Raw genomic sequence first — 21,534 nt, forward strand, 5'->3', positions numbered from 1 at the left:
TTTATCTGCCTTATACATGCTGAATATTGGCCTCAATTATTTGAAACCCAGAATTGAAGTGCAATCTCTTACAACTCCACTTCTTTCTTTTTCTTTTGGGCCTCCTTATCTCGAGAGACAATGGATACGCGCCTGGAGGTGGTCAGTGGTTTGTGAAGCAGCGCCTGGAGTGGCTATAAAGGCCAATTCTGGAGTGACAGACTCTTCCACAGGTGCTGCAGAGAAATTTGTTTGTTGGGGCTGTTGCACAGTTGGCTCTCCCCTTGCGCCTCTGTCTTTTTTCCTGCCAACTACTAAGTCTCTTCGACTCGCCACAATTTAGCCCTGTCTTTATGGCTGCCCGCCAGCTCTGGCGAATGCTGGCAACTGACTCCCACGACTTGTGATCAATGTCACACGATTTCATGTCGCGTTTGCAGACGTCTTTATAACGGAGACATGGACGGCCGGTGGGTCTGATACCAGTGGCGAGCTCGCTGTACAATGTGTCTTTGGGGATCCTGCCATCTTCCATGCGGCTCACATGGCCAAGCCATCTCAAGCGCCGCTGACTCAGTAGTGTGTATAAGCTGGGGGTGTTGGCCGCTTCAAGGACTTCTGTGTTGGAGATATAGTCCTGCCACCTGATGCCAAGTATTCTCCGAAGGCAGCGAAGATGGAATGAATTGAGACGTCGCTCTTGGCTGGCATACGTTGTCCAGGCCTCGCTGCCGTAGAGCAAGGTACTGAGGACACAGGCCTGATACACTCGGACTTTTGTGTTCCGTGTCAGTGCGCCATTTTCCCACACTCTCTTGGCCAGTCTGGACATAGCAGTGGAAGCCTTACCCATGCGCTTGTTGATTTCTGCATCTAGAGACAGGTTACTGGTGATAGTTGAGCCTAGGTAGGTGAACTCTTGAACCACTTCCAGAGCGTGGTCGCCAATATTGATGGATGGAGCATTTCTGACATCCTGCCCCATGATGTTCGTTTTCTTGAGGCTGATGGTTAGGCCAAATTCATTGCAGGCAGACGCAAACCTGTCGATGAGACTCTGCAGGCATTCTTCAGTGTGAGATGTTAAAGCAGCATCGTCAGCAAAGAGGAGTTCTCTGATGAGGACTTTCCGTACTTTGGACTTCGCTCTTAGACGGGCAAGGTTGAACAACCTGCCCCCTGATCTTGTGTGGAGGAAAATTCCTTCTTCAGAGGATTTGAACGCATGTGAAAGCAGCAGGGAGAAGAAAATCCCAAAAAGTGTGGGTGCGAGAACACAGCCCTGTTTCACACCACTCAGGATAGGAAAGGGCTCTGATGAGGAGCCACCATGTTGAATTGTGCCTTTCATATTGTCATGGAATGAGGTGATGATACTTAGTAGCTTTGGTGGACATCCGATCTTTTCTAGTAGTCTGAAGAGACCACGTCTGCTGACGAGGTCAAAGGCTTTGGTGAGATCAATGAAAGCAATGTAGAGGGGCATCTGTTGTTCACGGCATTTCTCCTGTATCTGACGAAGGGAGAACAGCATGTCAATAGTCGATCTCTCTGCACGAAAGCCACACTGTGCCTCAGGGTAGACGCGCTCGGCCAGCTTCTGGAGCCTGTTCAGAGCGACTCGAGCAAAGACTTTCCCCACTATGCTGAGCAGGGAGATTCCACGGTAGTTGTTGCAGTCACCGCGGTCACCTTTGTTTTTATAGAGGGTGATGATGTTGGCATCGCGCATGTCCTGGGGTACTGCTCCCTCGTCCCAGCACAGGCATAGCAGTTCATGTAGTGCTGAGAGTATAGCAGGCTTGGCACTCTTGATTATTTCAGGGGTAATGCTGTCCTTCCCAGGGGCTTTTCCGCTGGCTAGGGAATCAATGGCATCACTGAGTTCCGATTTGGTTGGCTGTATGTCCAGCTCATCCATGACTGGTAGAGGCTGGGCTGCATTGAGGGCAGTCTCAGTGACAGCATTCTCCCTGGAGTACAGTTCTAGGTAGTGCTCAACCCAGCGGTCCATCTGTTTGCGTTGGTCAGTGATTATGTCCCCAGATTTAGATTTGAGGGGGGTGATCTTCTTGATGGTTGGCCCAAGAGCTCTCTTCATGCCATCATACATTCCTCTGACGTTTCCGGTGTCTGAGGCCAGCTGAATATGACTGCATAGGTGTTGCCAGTAGTCGTTTGCGCAACGCCTAGCTGTTCTTTGTGCAGTACTTCTGGCTGCTTTAAGTGCTGCGGATGTTAAATCGCTGGGGGCTTTCTTGTAGTTCAAAAGTGCAATGCGCTTAGCGGCTATGACAGGTTCCAGCTCTTCATTATGAGATTGAAACCAGTCTGCATTTCTCTTCGCACTTTTGCCGTAGGTGGTCAAAGCTGACTCATAGATGGCGTCTCTGATGTGGGCCCACTTGGTCTCAGCATCCCCTGTGGGAGTGTTTTGAAGGGCTGTTACAAGTGAATTTAGAAATTTTTGTAACAGCTGTGGGTGAGAAATTCTGCTCGTGTTGATGCGCGGGTGGCCCTTCTGCTTGGAATGATGCAACTTCTTTGGTCTGAGTCTAACCTTGCTGCACACCAGGGAGTGGTCGGTGTCGCAGTCCGCACTGTGGAAGCTGCGTGTGATTTGAACACTGTTTAAGGCGGCTCGCCTTGTGACAATGAGGTCTAGCTGGTGCCAACGACGTGATCTTGGGTGCCTCCATGAAACCTGGTGACAGGGTTTAGTGTGAAAGAACGAGTTGGTGATGCAGAGGTTATGATAGGTACACAACTCAAGCAGTCTCTGCCCGTTCTCATTCATCCTTCCAACGCCATAGCGCCCAAGGCAGGAGGGCCATGAGTCATGGTCGGCCCCAACCCTGGCATTAAAGTCCCCCAGCAGGAATAGGTGTTCGGTGTTGGGGATGCTGCTAATGATGTTATGGAGTTGTTCATAGAACTGGTCTTTAGCTTCAGGTGCGGAGCAGAGTGTTGGAGCATAGATGCTGAGTAGGTGTACTGGACCAGAGGTGGTGAGCAGTCGGATGGACAGTATGCGTTCCGAGCCATTTGAGGGAGGCTCTATCATGCTGAGCAAGGAGTTTCTGATGGCGAAGCCCACTCCATGCTGTCTTGGTTCTTCAGGATCCCTGCCCTGCCAGAAGAAGGTGTAGTCTTGCTCTGCTCGAGAGCCACTCGCGGGGAGGCGAGTCTCCTGAAGTGCTGCAATGTCCACATTGAATCTACTGAGCTCGTTGTTAATGATGGCGGTCTTCCGAGAATCGTTGATTTGTGTAAGGTCTTCCGACAGGCCAGGACACATAGTTCTGACGTTCCAGCTTGCAAAGCGAAGGGCTGGTACCTTCTTTCCTTTTTTCATGTTGTTTGGTGCGGTGTATCAGTCCACCTTTCGGGCAATGACCCTGAGCTCCAAGCACCCATTGAAGCAGGCAGACTGTGGCGGGACAGAACCTTATTGACCGGGGGCTGCCCGGTTTGAGGCGGGCGGTAGCTGTCCAGTGAGGTGCAATGACCTCTCCCACCGACAAAGGCAACCCGTGGCGCCCAGTTTCTATGCCAATTTATCTGGACTTATAACCCGTAACTGCTGCCTTCCGTGTTGTTTTAGTCGCTGTGAGGCAACTATGGAGTGACCTCTCCATGGCGCATGCCTGGGCAAATTTATGGAGGTTGAGAGTTGCCCAGTCGTCAAAACCCCCCTCTCGGCCTTTCTGGTGGGGTCCAAAGGAGTGCAGGACAACTCCACTAGCCTTGTGAAATCCATGTATACCAAGGTAGGATGATAGATGTTTGAACCTTGTAAGTTAATCTATTCAAAAGGCAATTGTATCAACTTATTTCTGTTGTCGCTTTCCACCTGCGTTATTCCCGCTCTGATATCCTTCCCGTTTGGTTCTTCGTGGACATGGTCCCTCTCGTGTAATGGGCCTCAATGACTTCAATATTTAATATACCCAGTTTCAGAGCTTGAGGGTGGCTGGAGTAATCAGTTTATCAGTAGCAATCCTTTAGACACACTTTCTCGCAGTTGTGATATTTCATAGGATGGGTACCAGCAGAGAGGGGTACATTAGCTGGAAGGGTGAGAGAGAGGTCTACCTGTTGGGCAAGTGCTACTCCAGATGCTCACCAACAGCGCCCATTTGCCTGTGGCATGCAAATAATTTTAATGTTGAATTCTGCAAGAGAACTTCATTTGTGTGGTCAAATAAAGATAGATGCCAAACATCAGTACAGCTTGTCCTATTCAAATATTACCACCTCTGCTATCTAATTTGCATATAGAGGAGTGAATTGAAGCATTGTGGCACACTATAGAATGCAGATCACATCTAATTTTGTGACTATATGGTGTTACTTTTGCAATATTTAAAACGCAGTGCAGCTTTTTATTAATTGTGGAAATAACTGCTTTGCAAAACATTACCAGAGGATGGCACTGTGTTTTCAAAGAAGTGAAGAGAAACCCAGTCCTGGTAATCGGACTGTTGAAAGGTAAAAATAACTGTGCAACTCTTCAGAGCGCATGGTGTTTGCAAGAAGTCCAAGTTTAAGTTGGATGAAAGGCACCATTTGTTAATTGGAAGTGATTCGTGCAAATGATGATCAATCTATCACACTGAAGCCATAATGTCAGTTTACCTGCAATTTGTTGCAGGCTGTATGGAGGTTAGTAACTGGGCTTCAAACTGAGCTGCGGGTGTAATTACTCTGACTGACAGAGACGGACAGATATGCCATCCCTTTTAAATAAGGGGCACAACAGTGTCTTGCTCAGTAATCTATAACAAAAAGAAATAACTTAAATGGCTTGGCCATATTTAACTGTGGCGCTAAAGAAAATCATGATGCTGTAAAATTATTCCAGTCAATCGACTAGAAAAACTGAAGAATAACATTTGAGGTATGCTTTGCAGGGAGATGTGCCTTTGGAATGTCACCAGTGGCCAGTGCATAGAACATACAAACCTGCCCTTCACTCACACTGCAATCTACGTAAGTACTCTGGCTTTTGATGTGATGCTTCTACATTTGATGCACTTGGTTGTCTGCGCTGTCATGCATTGAAGTTTGAAAGCATAGAATGGAAGACTGTAATCTTAGAGTTTTTGAAAAATTGCTGTTACTGATTGTTGTAATGTTAATTTCAAAATCATTTACTTCAACATTCTATAAAAGAAAACCATGATTTGGAATTCAAAATGTGAGGAGGGGTCGATGGGCTTCCCTCTTTTCTCTCTCCTTGTTTGGCCACAACATGTTTAATTCTTTCTTAAAGTGGATGTACTGGCCAGTTCAGGAGGTGTTTGATTACTTCAGTTAAAAAAAGAAAGAGGTTAACTTTATTGTACCTAAACCAAACTAATAAAAATAATAAACTATGCACCAACTTTCACTCACGCACACACCAGAGGTTTACACACACAAATAGTTTAGAGAGTGGGGAAAGGTAATTCGGTTGAGTTGGAGTCCATAGCAAAAAGGGATATATAGTCTGTGGTGTTTGGTGATTCGGCTGGCTTCTGGTTGAATTCAGTGGTCCTGAGGCTTTTATTTTGAAGAGGTAGATGACTGGTTCGGTGGGTCTCTTGGAGACAGCGATGCAGATGATTTCCTCCAATGGGGTTTCTGATTGTAGCCAGAGTATGCAAAGATGGTTAGTCAACAGGCAGAGTTCGAAGCTTGTAAGCTGAAATGGGGAGAGAGAGAGAGGGACGCCCATGTAGGTCTGCACATGTCAGAGTCTAGAAGCTTCTCCTTTAAGCTGCAGAGAAACACAAGCCTAAAAACCACAGATGGGGAGGGGCTTGTCACATGACAGTCACTCAGTGATTCAAACATAGCAGTTAGCAGTATCTTTCTCTTGCTAAAAAGAACAGGTAGTTCCCTTAAACTTCCTGGGTCTTGGTTCTTGCTGGGTAATGAGCAGACATTTTGTCTCCCTCCTCACTGTCCTTGCAATGTAGGATACAGTGTTGCAAATTAGGTGGCCATCCTAAGCTGACAGCAAAGTTACCCTTTTAGCTGTTCTTTTTTAAAAATATCTTTAAACAAAAAATATATAAATTCGGATCTCAGTCAGTGGATTAAAGAAAATTATCATTCAACAAAGCAAGTTGGCATGACAATAAAGAGCTCTAGTTTCCTTTAAAGGTCTGAAATTGACAATATCCAGTTTAGCGCGAGAATTTTTGTGCACAAGCTACATGAGTTTGCATTTAAAAACAAAACTACTGCTAATTTACTAAATATGGCTGAAGACCAGGGTTTGAAGTACTTGCTGATGCCAGCAGATTATAATGTTTACACACAGTCAACGTTCACCATTAGATGTTTTGAAAATGTCTTTGTTGAACACAGAAACATTGGTTCCTGAAGATGTGTAACAGGTGCAATTGTACAGCACCATCCTGGTGAAGAAAATGCCTCTGGGATGTAGCTGGAGCACCACACTGTAAAACATTTATGACTGGAGGACTGCTAATACCTGAAAATGGATGAGTCATTGCCCTGTGGAGAACCTTGGATAGGTTGATGTACTACGGAGTAGCAGACTGAGATAAAGATTATCTGTTGTGAAACCTATTGGCTGTGAAGTCTTTGGCTGAAGTAAACTACCCCTTTCACATTGGGACCAAATGACTTGGGATGTGTAACGATGCATGTTAGAATATTGACCATTACTAGTTGACCTTCAGACCCTGCCTATGTTTGGCAAGTTAAAATGTCTTTTTGACATTCTAGCTGATCTTAACTATAACAGGCTTTGTTTGGGAACAAACTGCAAGAACGAGACACTTACAGATAAGAGGAGAGCCTATACGTTCCTACAACAAGCCTGTAAGGCAGAGATGGAGGTCAAGGAGATTAGGTGCTGTACAAATAGCTCATCTTGGTTTGGCAGCATGGCATCAGCTTGGTAGGGTAATTAATAACTAGACGATAGGGTGGCGCAGTGGTTAGCACCGCAGCCTCACAGCTCCAGCGACCCGGGTTCGATTATGGGTACTGCCTGTGCGGAGTTTGTAAGTTCTCCCCGGGTGCTCCGGTTTCCTCCCACAGCCAAAGACTTGCAGGTTGATAGGTAAATTGGCCATTGTAAATTGCCCCTAGTGTAGGTAGGTGGTAGGAGAATTGAGGGAAGGTGGGGATGTGGTAGGGAATATGGGATTAATGCTGGATTAGTATAAATGGGTGGTTGATGGTCGGCACAGACTCGGTGGGCCGAAGGGCCTGTTTCAGTGCTGTATCTCTCTACGATAAGGACAGAGATGCATACATGCAGCTGAGTAGTATAAAGATAGAGCATCCTTCTTCCAAAACTTAGAGTTCTCAAGGCAGTAGGAAGTCCATAGCCTTGAAGGTAGCCAACGCAGGTCAAGCCTGCTCACCTTGAAATCTGCAGGGAAACCAGTTTGTATTAATTGTTTGTCATTTGATGTAATACTGTAGAACTGTTGTGTAAGAACCATACTGTTCCTAGTCAATATAAAAGCTTGTTTAAAACCACTCAGTCCCGAATCATGCGGAAGTTATTGTTGAAAAACTAACAACTTTACGCTGTGATAGTAACTACAGGAAGAAAACAGCCAACAGTGCAAAAGTTACAGGCATAATAGGCTTGTTAGCAAAATTGAAGCCCATGGGACAAAAAGGCCAGTAGCAGCATTGGTACAAAATTGACTAAGCTACAGGAAACAGAGTTATGGTGAATAGCTGTTTTTCAGTCTGGAGGGAGATATACAGTGGTGTTCCCTGGGATCAGTACGAGGACCACTGCTGCTTTTGATATACATTAATGACTTGGACTTGGGGGTACAGGGCACAATTCTGAAATTTGCAGAAGATAAAATTTGAAAGTGTAGTAAACAGTGAGGAAGATAGTAATAGACTTCAGGAGGACACAGACAGGCTTCTGGAATGGGCATTCACATGTCAGATGAAACTCAGTGCAAAAAAAGTGTGAGGTGCTATATTTTGGTATGAAGAATGAGGAGAGGCAATACAAACTAAATGGTGCAATTTTAAGGGGCAGTGGGTGGGTGGGGTGGTAGAAGAACAGAGAGACCCTGGGGTGCTTGTACACAAGTCTTTGAATATGACAGGACAGGTTAACAAAGCAATGGCATTCTGAGTTTTATAAACACAGCCAAAGATTGGAAAACCTGGAAGTTATGCTAAACCCTATTTGAAAAAAACCCTAGTTTGGCCCCACTTGGAGTATTGTGTCTAATTCCGGGCACCACACATAGGAAGGATGTGAAGGGTTTGAAGAGGGTATAGAAGAGATTTACTAGAAAGGTTGCAGGAATGAGGGATTGCAGTTACATGGATGGATTGAAGAAGCTCGGGTTGTTCTCAGAGCAGAGAAGGCTAAGAGGAGATTTGCTAGAAATGTTTAAAATCATGAAGGGTTCAGATGGAAACAGTTTCTCTTTATTTATTCTAATAGCTGAAAGGGTCGATAACCAGAGCGCATAGATTTAAGGTGAATGGCAAAGGTGCCAGAAGTGACATGTTGTAAAACATTTTTTTACACAAGTGGTTAGGATTTGGAATGCACTGCCTGATAGGGTGGTGGAAACAGATTCAATTGTAGCCTTCAAAGGGGAACTGGATAAATACTTGAAGGAGAAAACATTGCAGGGGTATAGGAAAAGAGCCAGGGAGTGGGACTAAGTGGATTGCGCTTCAAAAGAGCTGGCTTAGACTTGATGGGCCAAATAGCCTCATTCTGTGCTGTTCTTGATTCTATAACTGAATCTTGATCTAACGTCTGAGCACACTAAAGTCATGTGGTGTGAGGCCACGGGTATGAGGCTTCCTCACCGGTTTTAGTTCTTTTGGGCATTTTAATGGTGCCCGGATGCTCCATTGTAGAATATGATGTAAAAGGAATATATCAATAATCCATTTAGAATCTTAAGTAAACTAAAATAGATCACTGCAAATTATAAAAATCCATGACTGTATATAACCAATATTTGTGGCTTTGGTATGGTTTATTAATAAAACCAATTTGATACTATCCTTGTACAGTACTATTACCGTTCCTTTCGGATGTCAGGTGATGGCTGGTTGCTTTGCTGTGGGCAGTATCAGGACATCCTGGTCATTGATGCACGTAGCCTGGAGCTTCTTCATGCTCTTGTTTCATCTGCAACACCAGACTGGATCAGCTCGATGTGCATCGTCCGTTCACAAAGGATTCAAGGTAACAAGGAATTCAAAACTAGGAGGGGTTTTGACAGAGTAAATAAGGAGACTGCCTCCGTGACCTCACTTTTTGCTATCTCTGTAACCCCCTCTAGCACTACGACCCTCTGAGAATTTTGCGTTCCTGCTACTCTGGGCTGTTGTGCATCCCTTGCTTTCTTCCTGCTGCAGGAAGGTCAGTAGCCAGGGGATGCAGATTTAAGCTAGATAAAGAACCAGAGAGGAGATGAGGAGAACTTTTTTACACAGCGAGTTGGTGTGATCTGGATTGCAGTGATGAAAGGGTGGTGGAAGCTGATTCAGTAGTTCCTTTCAAAAGACAATTGGAGATTTACTCGAAAAGAAAAGATTTGCAAGGTTGTGGAGAAAGAGCGCTGGGGTGCAACTAACTGGTTAGCTCTTTCAAAGAGCTGGCACGGACACCATGGGCTGAATAGACCCCTGATATGTATGATTCTACCTACTGTATTCTGGTTGGGTACAGTGGATTGATGCAGTTATTTGTAACTGTCTAAACTTTGTTAATTTCTTTATTTAAAAAATGGCAACTGAGTATTCAAGAACAAAAATGAAATTGTAATGCTTTGAACAGAAAATAATCATTTTAATTTTTCTGTACGTACATTTTAAAAGAATAGATTAAAGGTAGCACTGGTTCAATGTGTTTTCATTTGAAGACCTGAAACAATCTTTATGATGCTTTATATTGAATGCCACTTTTTGACCTACACTTTTTAAAGTGCTAATGGTCTATATAATACATAAAATATTTCTCTATTGTGAAATTATTTTGCAGAGGATTCACTGGTGGGCATATCAGTGACAGGAGACCTCAAGGTGTGGGATCTATCTTCATCAGTTAATGGTGTGCAGGTCAGCTTATTGCAAGAAGTGCCCCCAAATCTGTAGAAATTCAGCTTTCTGTTGCAATACAGACAATTCATTGCCTGTTCTAAAAATTCTTTTGCATTTTTCAGACAAGAGAGAATGTCTTTGAAGCAGAATCCAAGTCACTCCAGTGTTTTAATTGTCAAGCTGTCTGCTTTTGTACTTACACTGAACGCTTACTATTGGTAGTTTGCTCGGATTGCTGGAAGGTATGTTTTGTGTCATGCTAAAATAATTTGGGGACATTGAACTAAAAGAGCCAAAAAATGTCATGAACAATATATTAGCTTGTTTCAGTTGGTAACACTTGGGCCCTTGAGTCAATAGGTCATGGGCTCAAGTTCCACTCCAGAATTTGAGCACATTATCTAGGTTGACACTTGGTTGCAGTACTAAGAGAGTGCGGTATTATCTATGTAGCTGTCCTTTGAATGAGTTGTTCAACTGAAGCCTCATCTGCCTGTACAGGTTGATATTTAAGATCTCACCGCACTATTCAATGAATGGCAGAGAATTCTGGTGTGTCAGCTAAGATCCTTCTCAATCAATAGCACCAAAAACAGATTAACTGCCCTTCATCTTCTTGCTGTTTGTGGTACTTTACTGTACACAAAATCGCTGGCTGCCACATTTGCCTACATAACAACTTGTACTTTAGAGTAGTTTGCTATATGAGATACTTTGGGATGATTCTAAGACTTGATAAGGCACGATAAAGGTGTAAGTTTTTCCTCTTTCAATTCTAAAGCATTACAGAAAAATTGATATTGGTTTCAATAATCAATTCTACCTGGCAATTTGATTAGTTTCTATCTTTGGTTTGTTAAAATAATTGTAAACTTTATTTGTCAACCTGCTATTCAACAAATTGACAAATTTGGAGGATATGGAAAGCAATTGCATTAATCCAAATTAAATTGTAGTATATTGAGGCCTTAATTTAAAATGTCTCGTCATCATGTTCAAATCCCTCCATGATCTCACTTCTCCCATATTTTTGTTACCTACTCCAATCCTGCAACCCTCCGAGAACTCTGCATTCCTACAACTCTGACCTGTTGTACATCCCCGCTTCCTTCATCCTGCCTTTGGCAGCTATCACTTCAGCTGCCTAGGCCCTAAGCTCTGAAATTCTCTCCCTAAAACCCTCTGCCTGTCCACCTCTATCTCCTCCTTTTAAGATGCTCCTTAAAATCTATCTCTTTGACCAAAATTTTAGTCATCTATCCTGATATCTGCTTCTTTAGCCCACTGACAATGTGTGAAGTGCCTTTACTGCATTAAAGGTGCTATATAGATGCTGTTTTTATTTTATTTCCTTTGTAGACGTCTTATTTTCTCATTGTTCTCCTGTAGGTATTTGATTATTGTGACTTTTCATTGCTGTGCTTTGTGAACAGCAATAACGGTCACCACTGGGCTGGTGGGGAAGTTTTGGCTGCAAACAAAATAATCATCTGGACCGAGAGTGGACACAGCTACATTTACCAGCTGCCTGACAGGTGGGGTCAAATGGGAAAACCACGTGAAAAGTTCAGGTACGGCACGAGCACTGGCTGTTTCATTCACTTCACAAAGAAAATCTCTGCACGTTACCGATGATAAAAAGACCAATGCAAACAAAGCCTTTCCAGAGTGGGACATTTGTCAGAAACTTGGCAGCTGTGGGCCTTGTCTCACACAGTGGGAGTCTAAAGAGCAAGAGTAATCGGGCAGAACTTCCTGGCGCAGTGGTGAAGATGAACTTAATAACTACAGGCTACTTGTTTTATTAACATGAGAAAGAATCCTCCTGATGCTGCATACAAAATAATAGAACATTCAGGAGGGCAAAATGGAAATTTTAAAAAGTATCATTTTGAGTCACTAGGAATTAGTTTTGTGGTATAGCTATGTGGAGCTGGAATCGTGCTGTGCATTGTTGGTGACAAACATGTTGACATGTTTTTCTCAACCTCTATTGTTTGCTATTTCAGTGATAACCAGTTCATTTTAAAATTGCGGAGAAAGGGATTTGAAACAGATTCATTAATATTACCGGTAGTGCATGTTATTTCAACTTGTGTGCCTTTCCCAGATAAAAATTACAAATCTTTTAGCTTTACTTATATTCAGCAGCAAATCCATTGCTTAGTAATTGACCAGCAAATTCCTTAATGTCTTTACAGTAGTCTGTTCAAAACTGGCATTTTTACTTCCCATGGACATTCATTAAGTGAAACTGTTTCACCTCGTCTGCTCTGCTATACATCAAACGACGCTAACAGTAAGGTAATGCACATTTCTGAAGATAAAATGTATTGTTAAATGCACTGCGATTCTAAAAATAACTTTAAAAACTGAAGGCAATTAAAACTGTTGTAATAAAAACAAGAAATGCTGGAAATTCTCAGCAAGTCTGGCAACATCTGTGAAGAGAGAAGCAAAGTTAACGTTTCAGGTCAGTGACCCTTCTTCAGAACTAGCAAATATTAGAAAAATTAAAGGTTATAAACAAGTAAAGCGGGGGTGGGGCAAGAGATAACAAAGGAGAAAGGTGTAAATAGGACAAGGTTACAGAATAGCTGACCAGAAGGTCGTGGAGTAAAGGCAAACAATATGTTAATGGTGTGTTGAAAGGCAAAGCATTAGTACAGATAGGGTGTTAATGGACTGAAAATTGAACAGCCGCAAGTACAAACTTTAAAAATAAGTGGGTAAGCAAACTAAACAAACTAAGAGGAAATAAAATAAAATAAACACAAAAAATGTATATATATAAAAAAGGAAAAAGAAAAAAATAACTGAAAATATGAGTAAAATGGGGGGCCCGTCAGGCTCTGAAATTATTGAACTCAATGTTCAGTCCAGCGGGCTGTAGTGTGCCTAATCGGTAAATGAGATGCTGTTCCTCGAGCAGCTGTCAGGTTACACAAAAAAATTTTATGTGTACATAGTTAGATGGCTCTGTAGTCTTGAACCGTCTTGGCTAAGAATTCCTCCAGGTACTTTTGATAAAGATGATGCGTGGAATTATTTTAAATTATACCTTGAGATTGCTATGTACTATGTTAGTATGCATTTGTACAAAATTTCTGTGTACTATTTGAACAAAGGTGTTAACTCAGTTGAAGATAAATGCTAACATATTGACTACTAATATTACTGAGCTCAATTTACATAGAACGACATAATATTTACAGCACAGAAGCAGATCATTCCGCTCAGTTGGCCAGGACTGGTGTTTGTGCTTTGCATAAGCCTCCTCCCATCTTACTTCACCTAACCCTATCAGCATATCCTTCTATTTCTTTCTCATGTACTTATCTAGTCCTCCCTTAAATACATCTATGCTATTTGCCTCAACTAATCCATGAGGTAGCAAGTTCCACATTCTAACCACTGTCTGGGTACAGAAGTTTCTCCTGAATTCCTTATTGCATTTATCAGTGATTATCTTATATTTATGATGCTTAGTTTTGGACTCTGTAAGTGGATACATCACACCATTAATTATTAAACTGCTTAATGTTAGATAACAATTAACTGCTCGATTGGCTCTTAGTTAACATTTCATATTCATGTGTGGTGCTCTGCCCATTTATGGAAGTTGGCATGTGAGGAGCTCCACTTTGCTGGACCAATGCAGAGCCAGGAGTATAACTCTGATATGCCAGCTCCACCTCACTGTAAGCAGATATGGATTTTCAACTGGTAACTACAGTATAACAGTTCCATTAAAGAGTGAACAGGTTACATTCAATTGTCATGTGTTCTCAATGTTTTACAGATTAGAAATAAGAATCTCTAAAGTATATATTTCTGTAGAATACTGACTGTTAAGTCAGAAACATTTTGAATGATAGTGAATGTACTTTTTTATTTATAAGTCTTTCTACAAAATTCTGTATGGATTTAATTGGGTGAGCAAGTATTTTATAAAGACATTTTTATGATATGAGAATGGACTGTAGCCAAATGTAGTAACAATTGTAACGTATACAGTAATGGAGACCAAACCTAACAAAGGCATCACACTAATTGGAAAGTTCAGATGACGTAAACCTTGAGACCACAGCTCCGTCAATTAAAATATCATCTGAACATTGATATTAGTGCTTTCTCATGTTACATTACAAGAGTTTAAACACATTTCTACACATATGCTTCATGTTTAATATGGCATTAATCAGACCCATCAAATGCTGTGATGTTTTCACAAAAAGGACAGGAGATTTTTCTTTCAATGTTGTGTACTTCACCTCAGCGAATGCTGTTGCAATATTTGAATGTAGTTGTATCAAGTTCTGTCTTTGTTTTGTGTTTAATACCTTTTGTTAAAATAGCAGCCAGAGGATATTTTCTTAGAGAAGTGTTCCTATGCTCGCATAATATTTTACACCATGATTTCACCCGATGCATTATTTGAAAAAAGGCAGCAATTCCAACTTTTCAGATAAGAAAATGTACGATGTCACCTCTTGGCGAGAAAAGATGCACCCAGCTGGCACATTTGACAGATCTTTGCCCTCCTTTCATGAGATTAAGCTGAGTTTGGCACCTTTCCCATCTAGAATACTGATTTTGGCACTGCAATGCAATTAAAAACACTGGAACCCACTGAGCCTTGAGTTTCCAGCCACTGGGAATGCTGCTCTGTAACCAATCATTAGGAGGTACATGAGAGTAGCTTGGCTGGACTTGATTTTTGACTTTACCTCCCTCCCTCTGGGCACTGTTGCCTTGAGGCACCTGGCAAAGATTAAAACCTAACCAGATGGGAGAATCTCAAAGACAAAACCTGTGGCCTTACCACCTCATATTGCATTCACACCCTTTTTCAACTGGGCTGCCTTCCAGCTGTAAATCTTCTAGCATAATCTACCTTTTAGTGACTGCTATGTTGGGCAGTAATACAGTATGAATGCTTATCAGTGTACGACATTCAGTATTAATGACTCAACTACCTCATAAATTTAAGTAATAGAAGCTTGAAGGAAGCAGTAACATTTTACTTCTGTGTATTCGATCTATAGAACCACGTGTTCGTTACATGCTTTTCTCAGTTACGGTGCTATAACAGTGTAACAATTTTACTGAAGTGGTTTCTCCTCACATTATGATGGCAGTAGTCCAACATCAATCTGTACAAATGTAATAAAATGCTTGACACTTTTATAAAAAAAAAACTCATGCTGCATTTCTGACACGTTACATAGTCAGGGCATGATGAAAGATACAATCAGTCTTTAGACCACTGAATTTAAATGGCTGACAAAACAACTGTGTTTTTTTCTGACATGGCTCCCAACTCCAGAATGGACTAGATGAAGGAAAACAGGCCAAGCAGTCAGTTACGGGTTATAAGTCCAGATAAATTGGCGTAGAAACTGGGCGCCACGGGTTGCCTTTGTCGGTGGGAGAGGTCATTGCACCTCACTGGACAGCTACCGCCCGCCTCAAACCGGGCAGCCCCCGGTCAATAAGGTTCTGTCCCGCCACAGTCTGCCTGCTTCAATGGGTGCTTGGAGCTCAGGGTCATTGCCCGAAAGGTGGACTGATACACCGCACCAAACAACATGAAAAAAGGAAAGAAGGTACCAGCCCTTCGCTTTGCAAGCTGGAACGTCAGAACTATGTGTCCTGGCCTGTCGGAAGACCTTACACAAATCAACGATTCTCGGAAGACCGCCATCATTAACAACGAGCTCAGTAGACTCAATGTGGACATTGCAGCACTTCAGGAGACTCGCCTCCCCGCGAGTGGCTCTCTAGCAGAGCAAGACTACACCTTCTTCTGGCAGGGCAGGGATCCTGAAGAACCAAGACAGCATGGAGTGGGCTTCGCCATCAGAAACTCCTTGCTCAGCATGATAGAGCCTCCCTCAAATGGCTCGGAACGCATACTGTCCATCCGACTGCTCACCACCTCTGGTCCAGTACACCTACTCAGCATCTATGCTCCAACACTCTGTTCCGCACCTGAAGCTAAAGACCAGTTCTATGAACAACTCCATAACATCATTAGCAGCATCCCCAACACCGAACACCTATTCCTGCTGGGGGACTTTAATGCCAGGGTTGGGGCCGACCATGACTCATGGCCCTCCTGCCTTGGGCGCTATGGCGTTGGAAGGATGAATGAGAACGGGCAGAGACTGCTTGAGTTGTGTACCTATCATAACCTCTGCATCACCAACTCGTTCTTTCACACTAAACCCTGTCACCAGGTTTCATGGAGGCACCCAAGATCACGTCGTTGGCACCAGCTAGACCTCATTGTCACAAGGCGAGCCGCCTTAAACAGTGTTCAAATCACACGCAGCTTCCACAGTGCGGACTGCGACACCGACCACTCCCTGGTGTGCAGCAAGGTTAGACTCAGACCAAAGAAGTTGCATCATTCCAAGCAGAAGGGCCACCCGCGCATCAACACGAGCAGAATTTCTCACCCACAGCTGTTACAAAAATTTCTAAATTCACTTGTAACAGCCCTTCAAAACACTCCCACAGGGGATGCTGAGACCAAGTGGGCCCACATCAGAGACGCCATCTATGAGTCAGCTTTGACCACCTACGGCAAAAGTGCGAAGAGAAATGCAGACTGGTTTCAATCTCATAATGAAGAGCTGGAACCTGTCATAGCCGCTAAGCGCATTGCACTTTTGAACTACAAGAAAGCCCCCAGCGATTTAACATCCGCAGCACTTAAAGCAGCCAGAAGTACTGCACAAAGAACAGCTAGGCGTTGCGCAAACGACTACTGGCAACACCTATGCAGTCATATTCAGCTGGCCTCAGACACCGGAAACATCAGAGGAATGTATGATGGCATGAAGAGAGCTCTTGGGCCAACCATCAAGAAGATCACCCCCCTCAAATCTAAATCGGGGGACATAATCACTGACCAACGCAAACAGATGGACCGCTGGGTTGAGCACTACCTAGAACTGTACTCCAGGGAGAATGCTGTCACTGAGACTGCCCTCAATGCAGCCCAGCCTCTACCAGTCATGGATGAGCTGGACATACAGCCAACCAAATCGGAACTCAGTGATGCCATTGATTCCCTAGCCAGCGGAAAAGCCCCTGGGAAGGACAGCATTACCCCTGAAATAATCAAGAGTGCCAAGCCTGCTATACTCTCAGCACTACATGAACTGCTATGCCTGTGCTGGGACGAGGGAGCAGTACCCCAGGACATGCGCGATGCCAACATCATCACCCTCTATAAAAGCAAAGGTGACCGTGGTGACTGCAACAACTACCGTGGAATCTCCCTGCTCAGCATAGTGGGGAAAGTCTTTGCTCGAGTCGCTCTGAACAGGCTCCAGAAGCTGGCCGAGCGCGTCTACCCTGAGGCACAGTGTGGCTTTCGTGCAGAGAGATCGACTATTGACATGCTGTTCTCCCTTCGTCAGATACAGGAGAAATGCCGTGAACAACAGATGCCCCTCTACATTGCTTTCATTGATCTCACCAAAGCCTTTGACCTCGTCAGCAGACGTGGTCTCTTCAGACTACTAGAAAAGATCGGATGTCCACCAAAGCTACTAAGTATCATCACCTCATTCCATGACAATATGAAAGGCACAATTCAACATGGTGGCTCCTCATCAGAGCCCTTTCCTATCCTGAGTGGTGTGAAACAGGGCTGTGTTCTCGCACCCACACTTTTTGGGATTTTCTTCTCCCTGCTGCTTTCACATGCGTTCAAATCCTCTGAAGAAGGAATTTTCCTCCACACAAGATCAGGGGGCAGGTTGTTCAACCTTGCCCGTCTAAGAGCGAAGTCCAAAGTACAGAAAGTCCTCATCAGAGAACTCCTCTTTGCTGACGATGCTGCTTTAACATCTCACACTGAAGAATGCCTGCAGAGTCTCATCGACAGGTTTGCGTCTGCCTGCAATGAATTTGGCCTAACCATCAGCCTCAAGAAAACGAACATCATGGGGCAGGATGTCAGAAATGCTCCATCCATCAATATTGGCGACCACGCTCTGGAAGTGGTTCAAGAGTTCACCTACCTAGGCTCAACTATCACCAGTAACCTGTCTCTAGATGCAGAAATCAACAAGCGCATGGGTAAGGCTTCCACTGCTATGTTCAGACTGGCCAAGAGAGTGTGGGAAAATGGCGCACTGACACGGAACACAAAAGTCCGAGTGTATCAGGCCTGTGTCCTCAGTACCTTGCTCTACGGCAGCGAGGCCTGGACAACGTATGCCAGCCAAGAGCGACGTCTCAATTCATTCCATCTTCGCTGCCTTCGGAGAATACTTGGCATCAGGTGGCAGGACTATATCTCCAACACAGAAGTCCTTGAAGCGGCCAACATCCCCAGCTTATACACACTACTGAGTCAGCGGCGCTTGAGATGGCTTGGCCATGTGAGCCGCATGGAAGATGGCAGGATCCCCAAAGACACATTGTACAGCGAGCTCGCCACTGGTATCAGACCCACCGGCCGTCCATGTCTCCGTTATAAAGACGTCTGCAAACGCGACATGAAATCGTGTGACATTGATCACAAGTCGTGGGAGTCAGTTGCCAGCATTCGCCAGAGCTGGCGGGCAGCCATAAAGACAGGGCTAAATTGTGGCGAGTCGAAGAGACTTAGTAGTTGGCAGGAAAAAAGACAGAGGCGCAAGGGGAGAGCCAACTGTGCAACAGCCCCAACAAACAAATTTCTCTGCAGCACCTGTGGAAGAGCCTGTCACTCCAGAATTGGCCTTTATAGCCACTCCAGGCGCTGCTTCACAAACCACTGACCACCTCCAGGCGCGTATCCATTGTCTCTCGAGATAAGGAGGCCCAAAAGAAAAAGAAAGAAAAAGTGTTTAAAACTCATCCTTGAACGAAAACAATCTAAAATTAGCAGGCTGGGTGGAAAAAGTTAAATTAAAATAATAAAAAGTAGGGAAGGGAGAGGGAGTGGGGTGAATTGAAATGTTTTCAAGTGGAATTTCTGTTCATTGTTTTATTTCTCAAACCTATGAAATGAGGTTTGCTCCAGGTATTGATTCAGTAAGTACCTGAGGTACCAAACGGGCAGAACAATGAGATTTACTAGGTTCAGTTTATTGCAAAGCTCCATCTCGATATGAAATTGCAGGCAAGGTTGCAATGGTTGATGCCTTTCAAAATTAGACAGAAAGGATCACCTTTTATTTTAAGATTTGAAGAAGGCAAATTCAGTGTTGCCTAATGGTATTAAAAAGAACATTTTTCCAACATTTTATCTTCTTCAGTTTCTTCAGGCGATTCTGATTTTCATCAATGAGCGCAAGGAACCTTTTCATAAGATTCTGTTCTGTGGTGAAGCATCAGGAACAATTTCCATGTGGCACATTCCTGATGTTCCGATGGCCAAACGCGATGGTTCCCCTCAAGGTAAAAGTAAATTTTACCAGAACCTGATTTGCTAATTGATTTCCTTTCACCTATTTGGGAAAAAATCTAACTACAGACACATTAGATCCAATAATAATTGTAATATCACCCTCTGAACAAGAACTGTAAAAATGTATTCACTTTTTTTTGGTAATTAGGTGTTTTATCTCTGTCGTTATGCATGCTGATGGATGACTTGGTATAATGTGGAGACTTGTCATGGCTGAAGGCAGCCAACTGTACTCATTTATTTAAAGTTGCAACTTGTATTTGTTAGATTTATTTAACAAGCAGCTAAAACCTATAATGAGAAGACAGGGAGTTAGTATTCTGGAGTTCAAGTGGGTTAAAGGCCCTTCTTTATCTGCACCTATCTTGTATACTACTTTCAGAGATTCAATTGGCTGCCACGTTGAGTCTTCAAGGAGCATTTGAACAGCATAAGACCATGACAGAAGAAATAACTGACCATCTTGGTGTACTCCCAAATGGAATCCAGACTGGGTTGATCACTTCTAGTGTCTATATTCCGAATCTCGATAACCTGGTTTGTGGATGTGAAAATGGACGGATTATAATTACTCTCGGTTTGCATGCTGTTCGAGCTCAACTCCTAGTGGAACATTCTTTGTTAAAAGGTACCTGTTTTGTTATGTATGTTACAGATTTTAGTTTTTTAGAGATACAGCACTGAAACAGGCCCTTCGGCCCACCGAGTCTGTGCCGACTATCAACCACCCGTTTATACTAATCCTATACTAATTCCATATTCCTACCACATCCCCACCTGTCCCTATATTATCCCTACCACCTACCTATACTAGGGGCAATTTATAATGGCCAATTTACCTATCAACCTGCAAGTCTTTGGCATGTGGGAGGAAACCGGAGCACCCGGAGGAAACCCACGCAGACACAGGGAGAACTTGCAAACTCCGCACAGGCAGTACCCGGAATTGAACCTGGGTCGCTGGAGCTGTGAGGCTGCGGTGCTAACCACTGCACCACTGTGCAGGGCAGTATTTTTAGGATGTCCGATAATCCAAATTTCCCAGGTAATGTATTCATGTATCTTACCTATTGTTTTTGCTGAATGTCTACTGCATTCGATTAGCACCTTGGTTTTAAGATCTTTTGCAGCTTCACATTTAACACATTGGAACCTTGATTATTTCCCCCTCCACATTTGTCTCACACCCCTCCCTGCCCCCTGCCTCCCCATCTGTGGTAAATGATAGAAATTAGTATTTAATTGCAATAGGGCAGAAAGTGTATAGGTATAAAAACAAATAAGCCATAAATAACAAAATAAACTTTTAGTAACCTTATTTACATAGACAAGCAGATGAGATGCAAAAAGGATTTGTGTAATGAGGCGATGTCACTCATAAGGTTTTGTCCTGTGAAATTCCTGGCAGTTACGGAGAAAGGCCAATGATAGGAGTGTAGGTTATGACATTTCCCCTCTATATTTGATTTCAACATCTTAGATTGCTTGTTTTGTGAGGAAAGTGATACAAAATAGACATTACTAGTAAGACCAATAACTGAAGCAAGAAAACAGAGAATATCCAGGAGTGTTCTTTCGAATAAAATTTAATCAGCAGTAGTTATAACGTGACAGATCTAAAAATATTAGAAAAAGTCAATCTCATTTTATAATCAGCACTATGGAGTGTTATTAGTTATTGCGCAGATCTACTCAAAAAATAGCATTTTGTCTACCTTGAAGACTTTCTATGCAAACTGTACTAGTAGAAATAGAATGTAGAGGATTTGTTGTGGGATCTCTGAGTCACTAGCCCTAAACATTACAACACCAACAACTTGCATTTATATAGTGCCTTTAATGAAATATAAATTCCCAAGGCACTCCACAGGTGGGTTATATAGCAAAGTTTGATGCTGAGCCACATAAGGAAATTAGGGCAGATGGCCAAAAGCTTGGTTGAAGAGGTAGGTTTTAAGGAGCATCTGAAAGTCGGAAAGAGAGGTAAAGAGGCATAGAGGTTTTGGGAGGGGATCCCAGAAGTTAGGATCTTGGCAGCTGTAGGCAAAGCCGCCAATGGTGGAGCAATTAAA

At 43.3% G+C, this 21,534-nt stretch overlaps 1 protein-coding gene across 6 annotated transcripts in view; it reads left to right on the forward strand.

Moving 5' to 3' along the window:
- The window catches only part of LOC137352469 (WD repeat-containing protein 72-like), a 279,396-nt gene that overhangs the window by 50,862 nt on the left and 207,000 nt on the right, over nt 1-21,534 (forward strand). For 5 of the 6 annotated variants that reach the window (XM_068017967.1, XM_068017963.1, XM_068017966.1 and 2 more), the window contains 8 exons: nt 4,893-4,971; nt 9,016-9,190; nt 9,989-10,065; nt 10,170-10,289; nt 11,437-11,618; nt 12,249-12,351; nt 19,311-19,452; nt 19,845-20,090. In XM_068017967.1, the coding sequence (XP_067874068.1) occupies nt 4,893-4,971; nt 9,016-9,190; nt 9,989-10,065; nt 10,170-10,289; nt 11,437-11,618; nt 12,249-12,351; nt 19,311-19,452; nt 19,845-20,090 (1,124 nt within the window). Of the gene's footprint in view, nt 1-4,892; nt 4,972-9,015; nt 9,191-9,988; nt 10,066-10,169; nt 10,290-11,436; nt 11,619-12,248; nt 12,352-19,310; nt 19,453-19,844; nt 20,091-21,534 lie in introns of those variants that run through there. The other variant, XM_068017968.1, reaches the window with a different exon arrangement.

This window comes from Heterodontus francisci, chromosome 38, assembly GCF_036365525.1.
Source record: "Heterodontus francisci isolate sHetFra1 chromosome 38, sHetFra1.hap1, whole genome shotgun sequence".
Classification (NCBI taxonomy): domain Eukaryota; kingdom Metazoa; phylum Chordata; class Chondrichthyes; order Heterodontiformes; family Heterodontidae; genus Heterodontus; species Heterodontus francisci.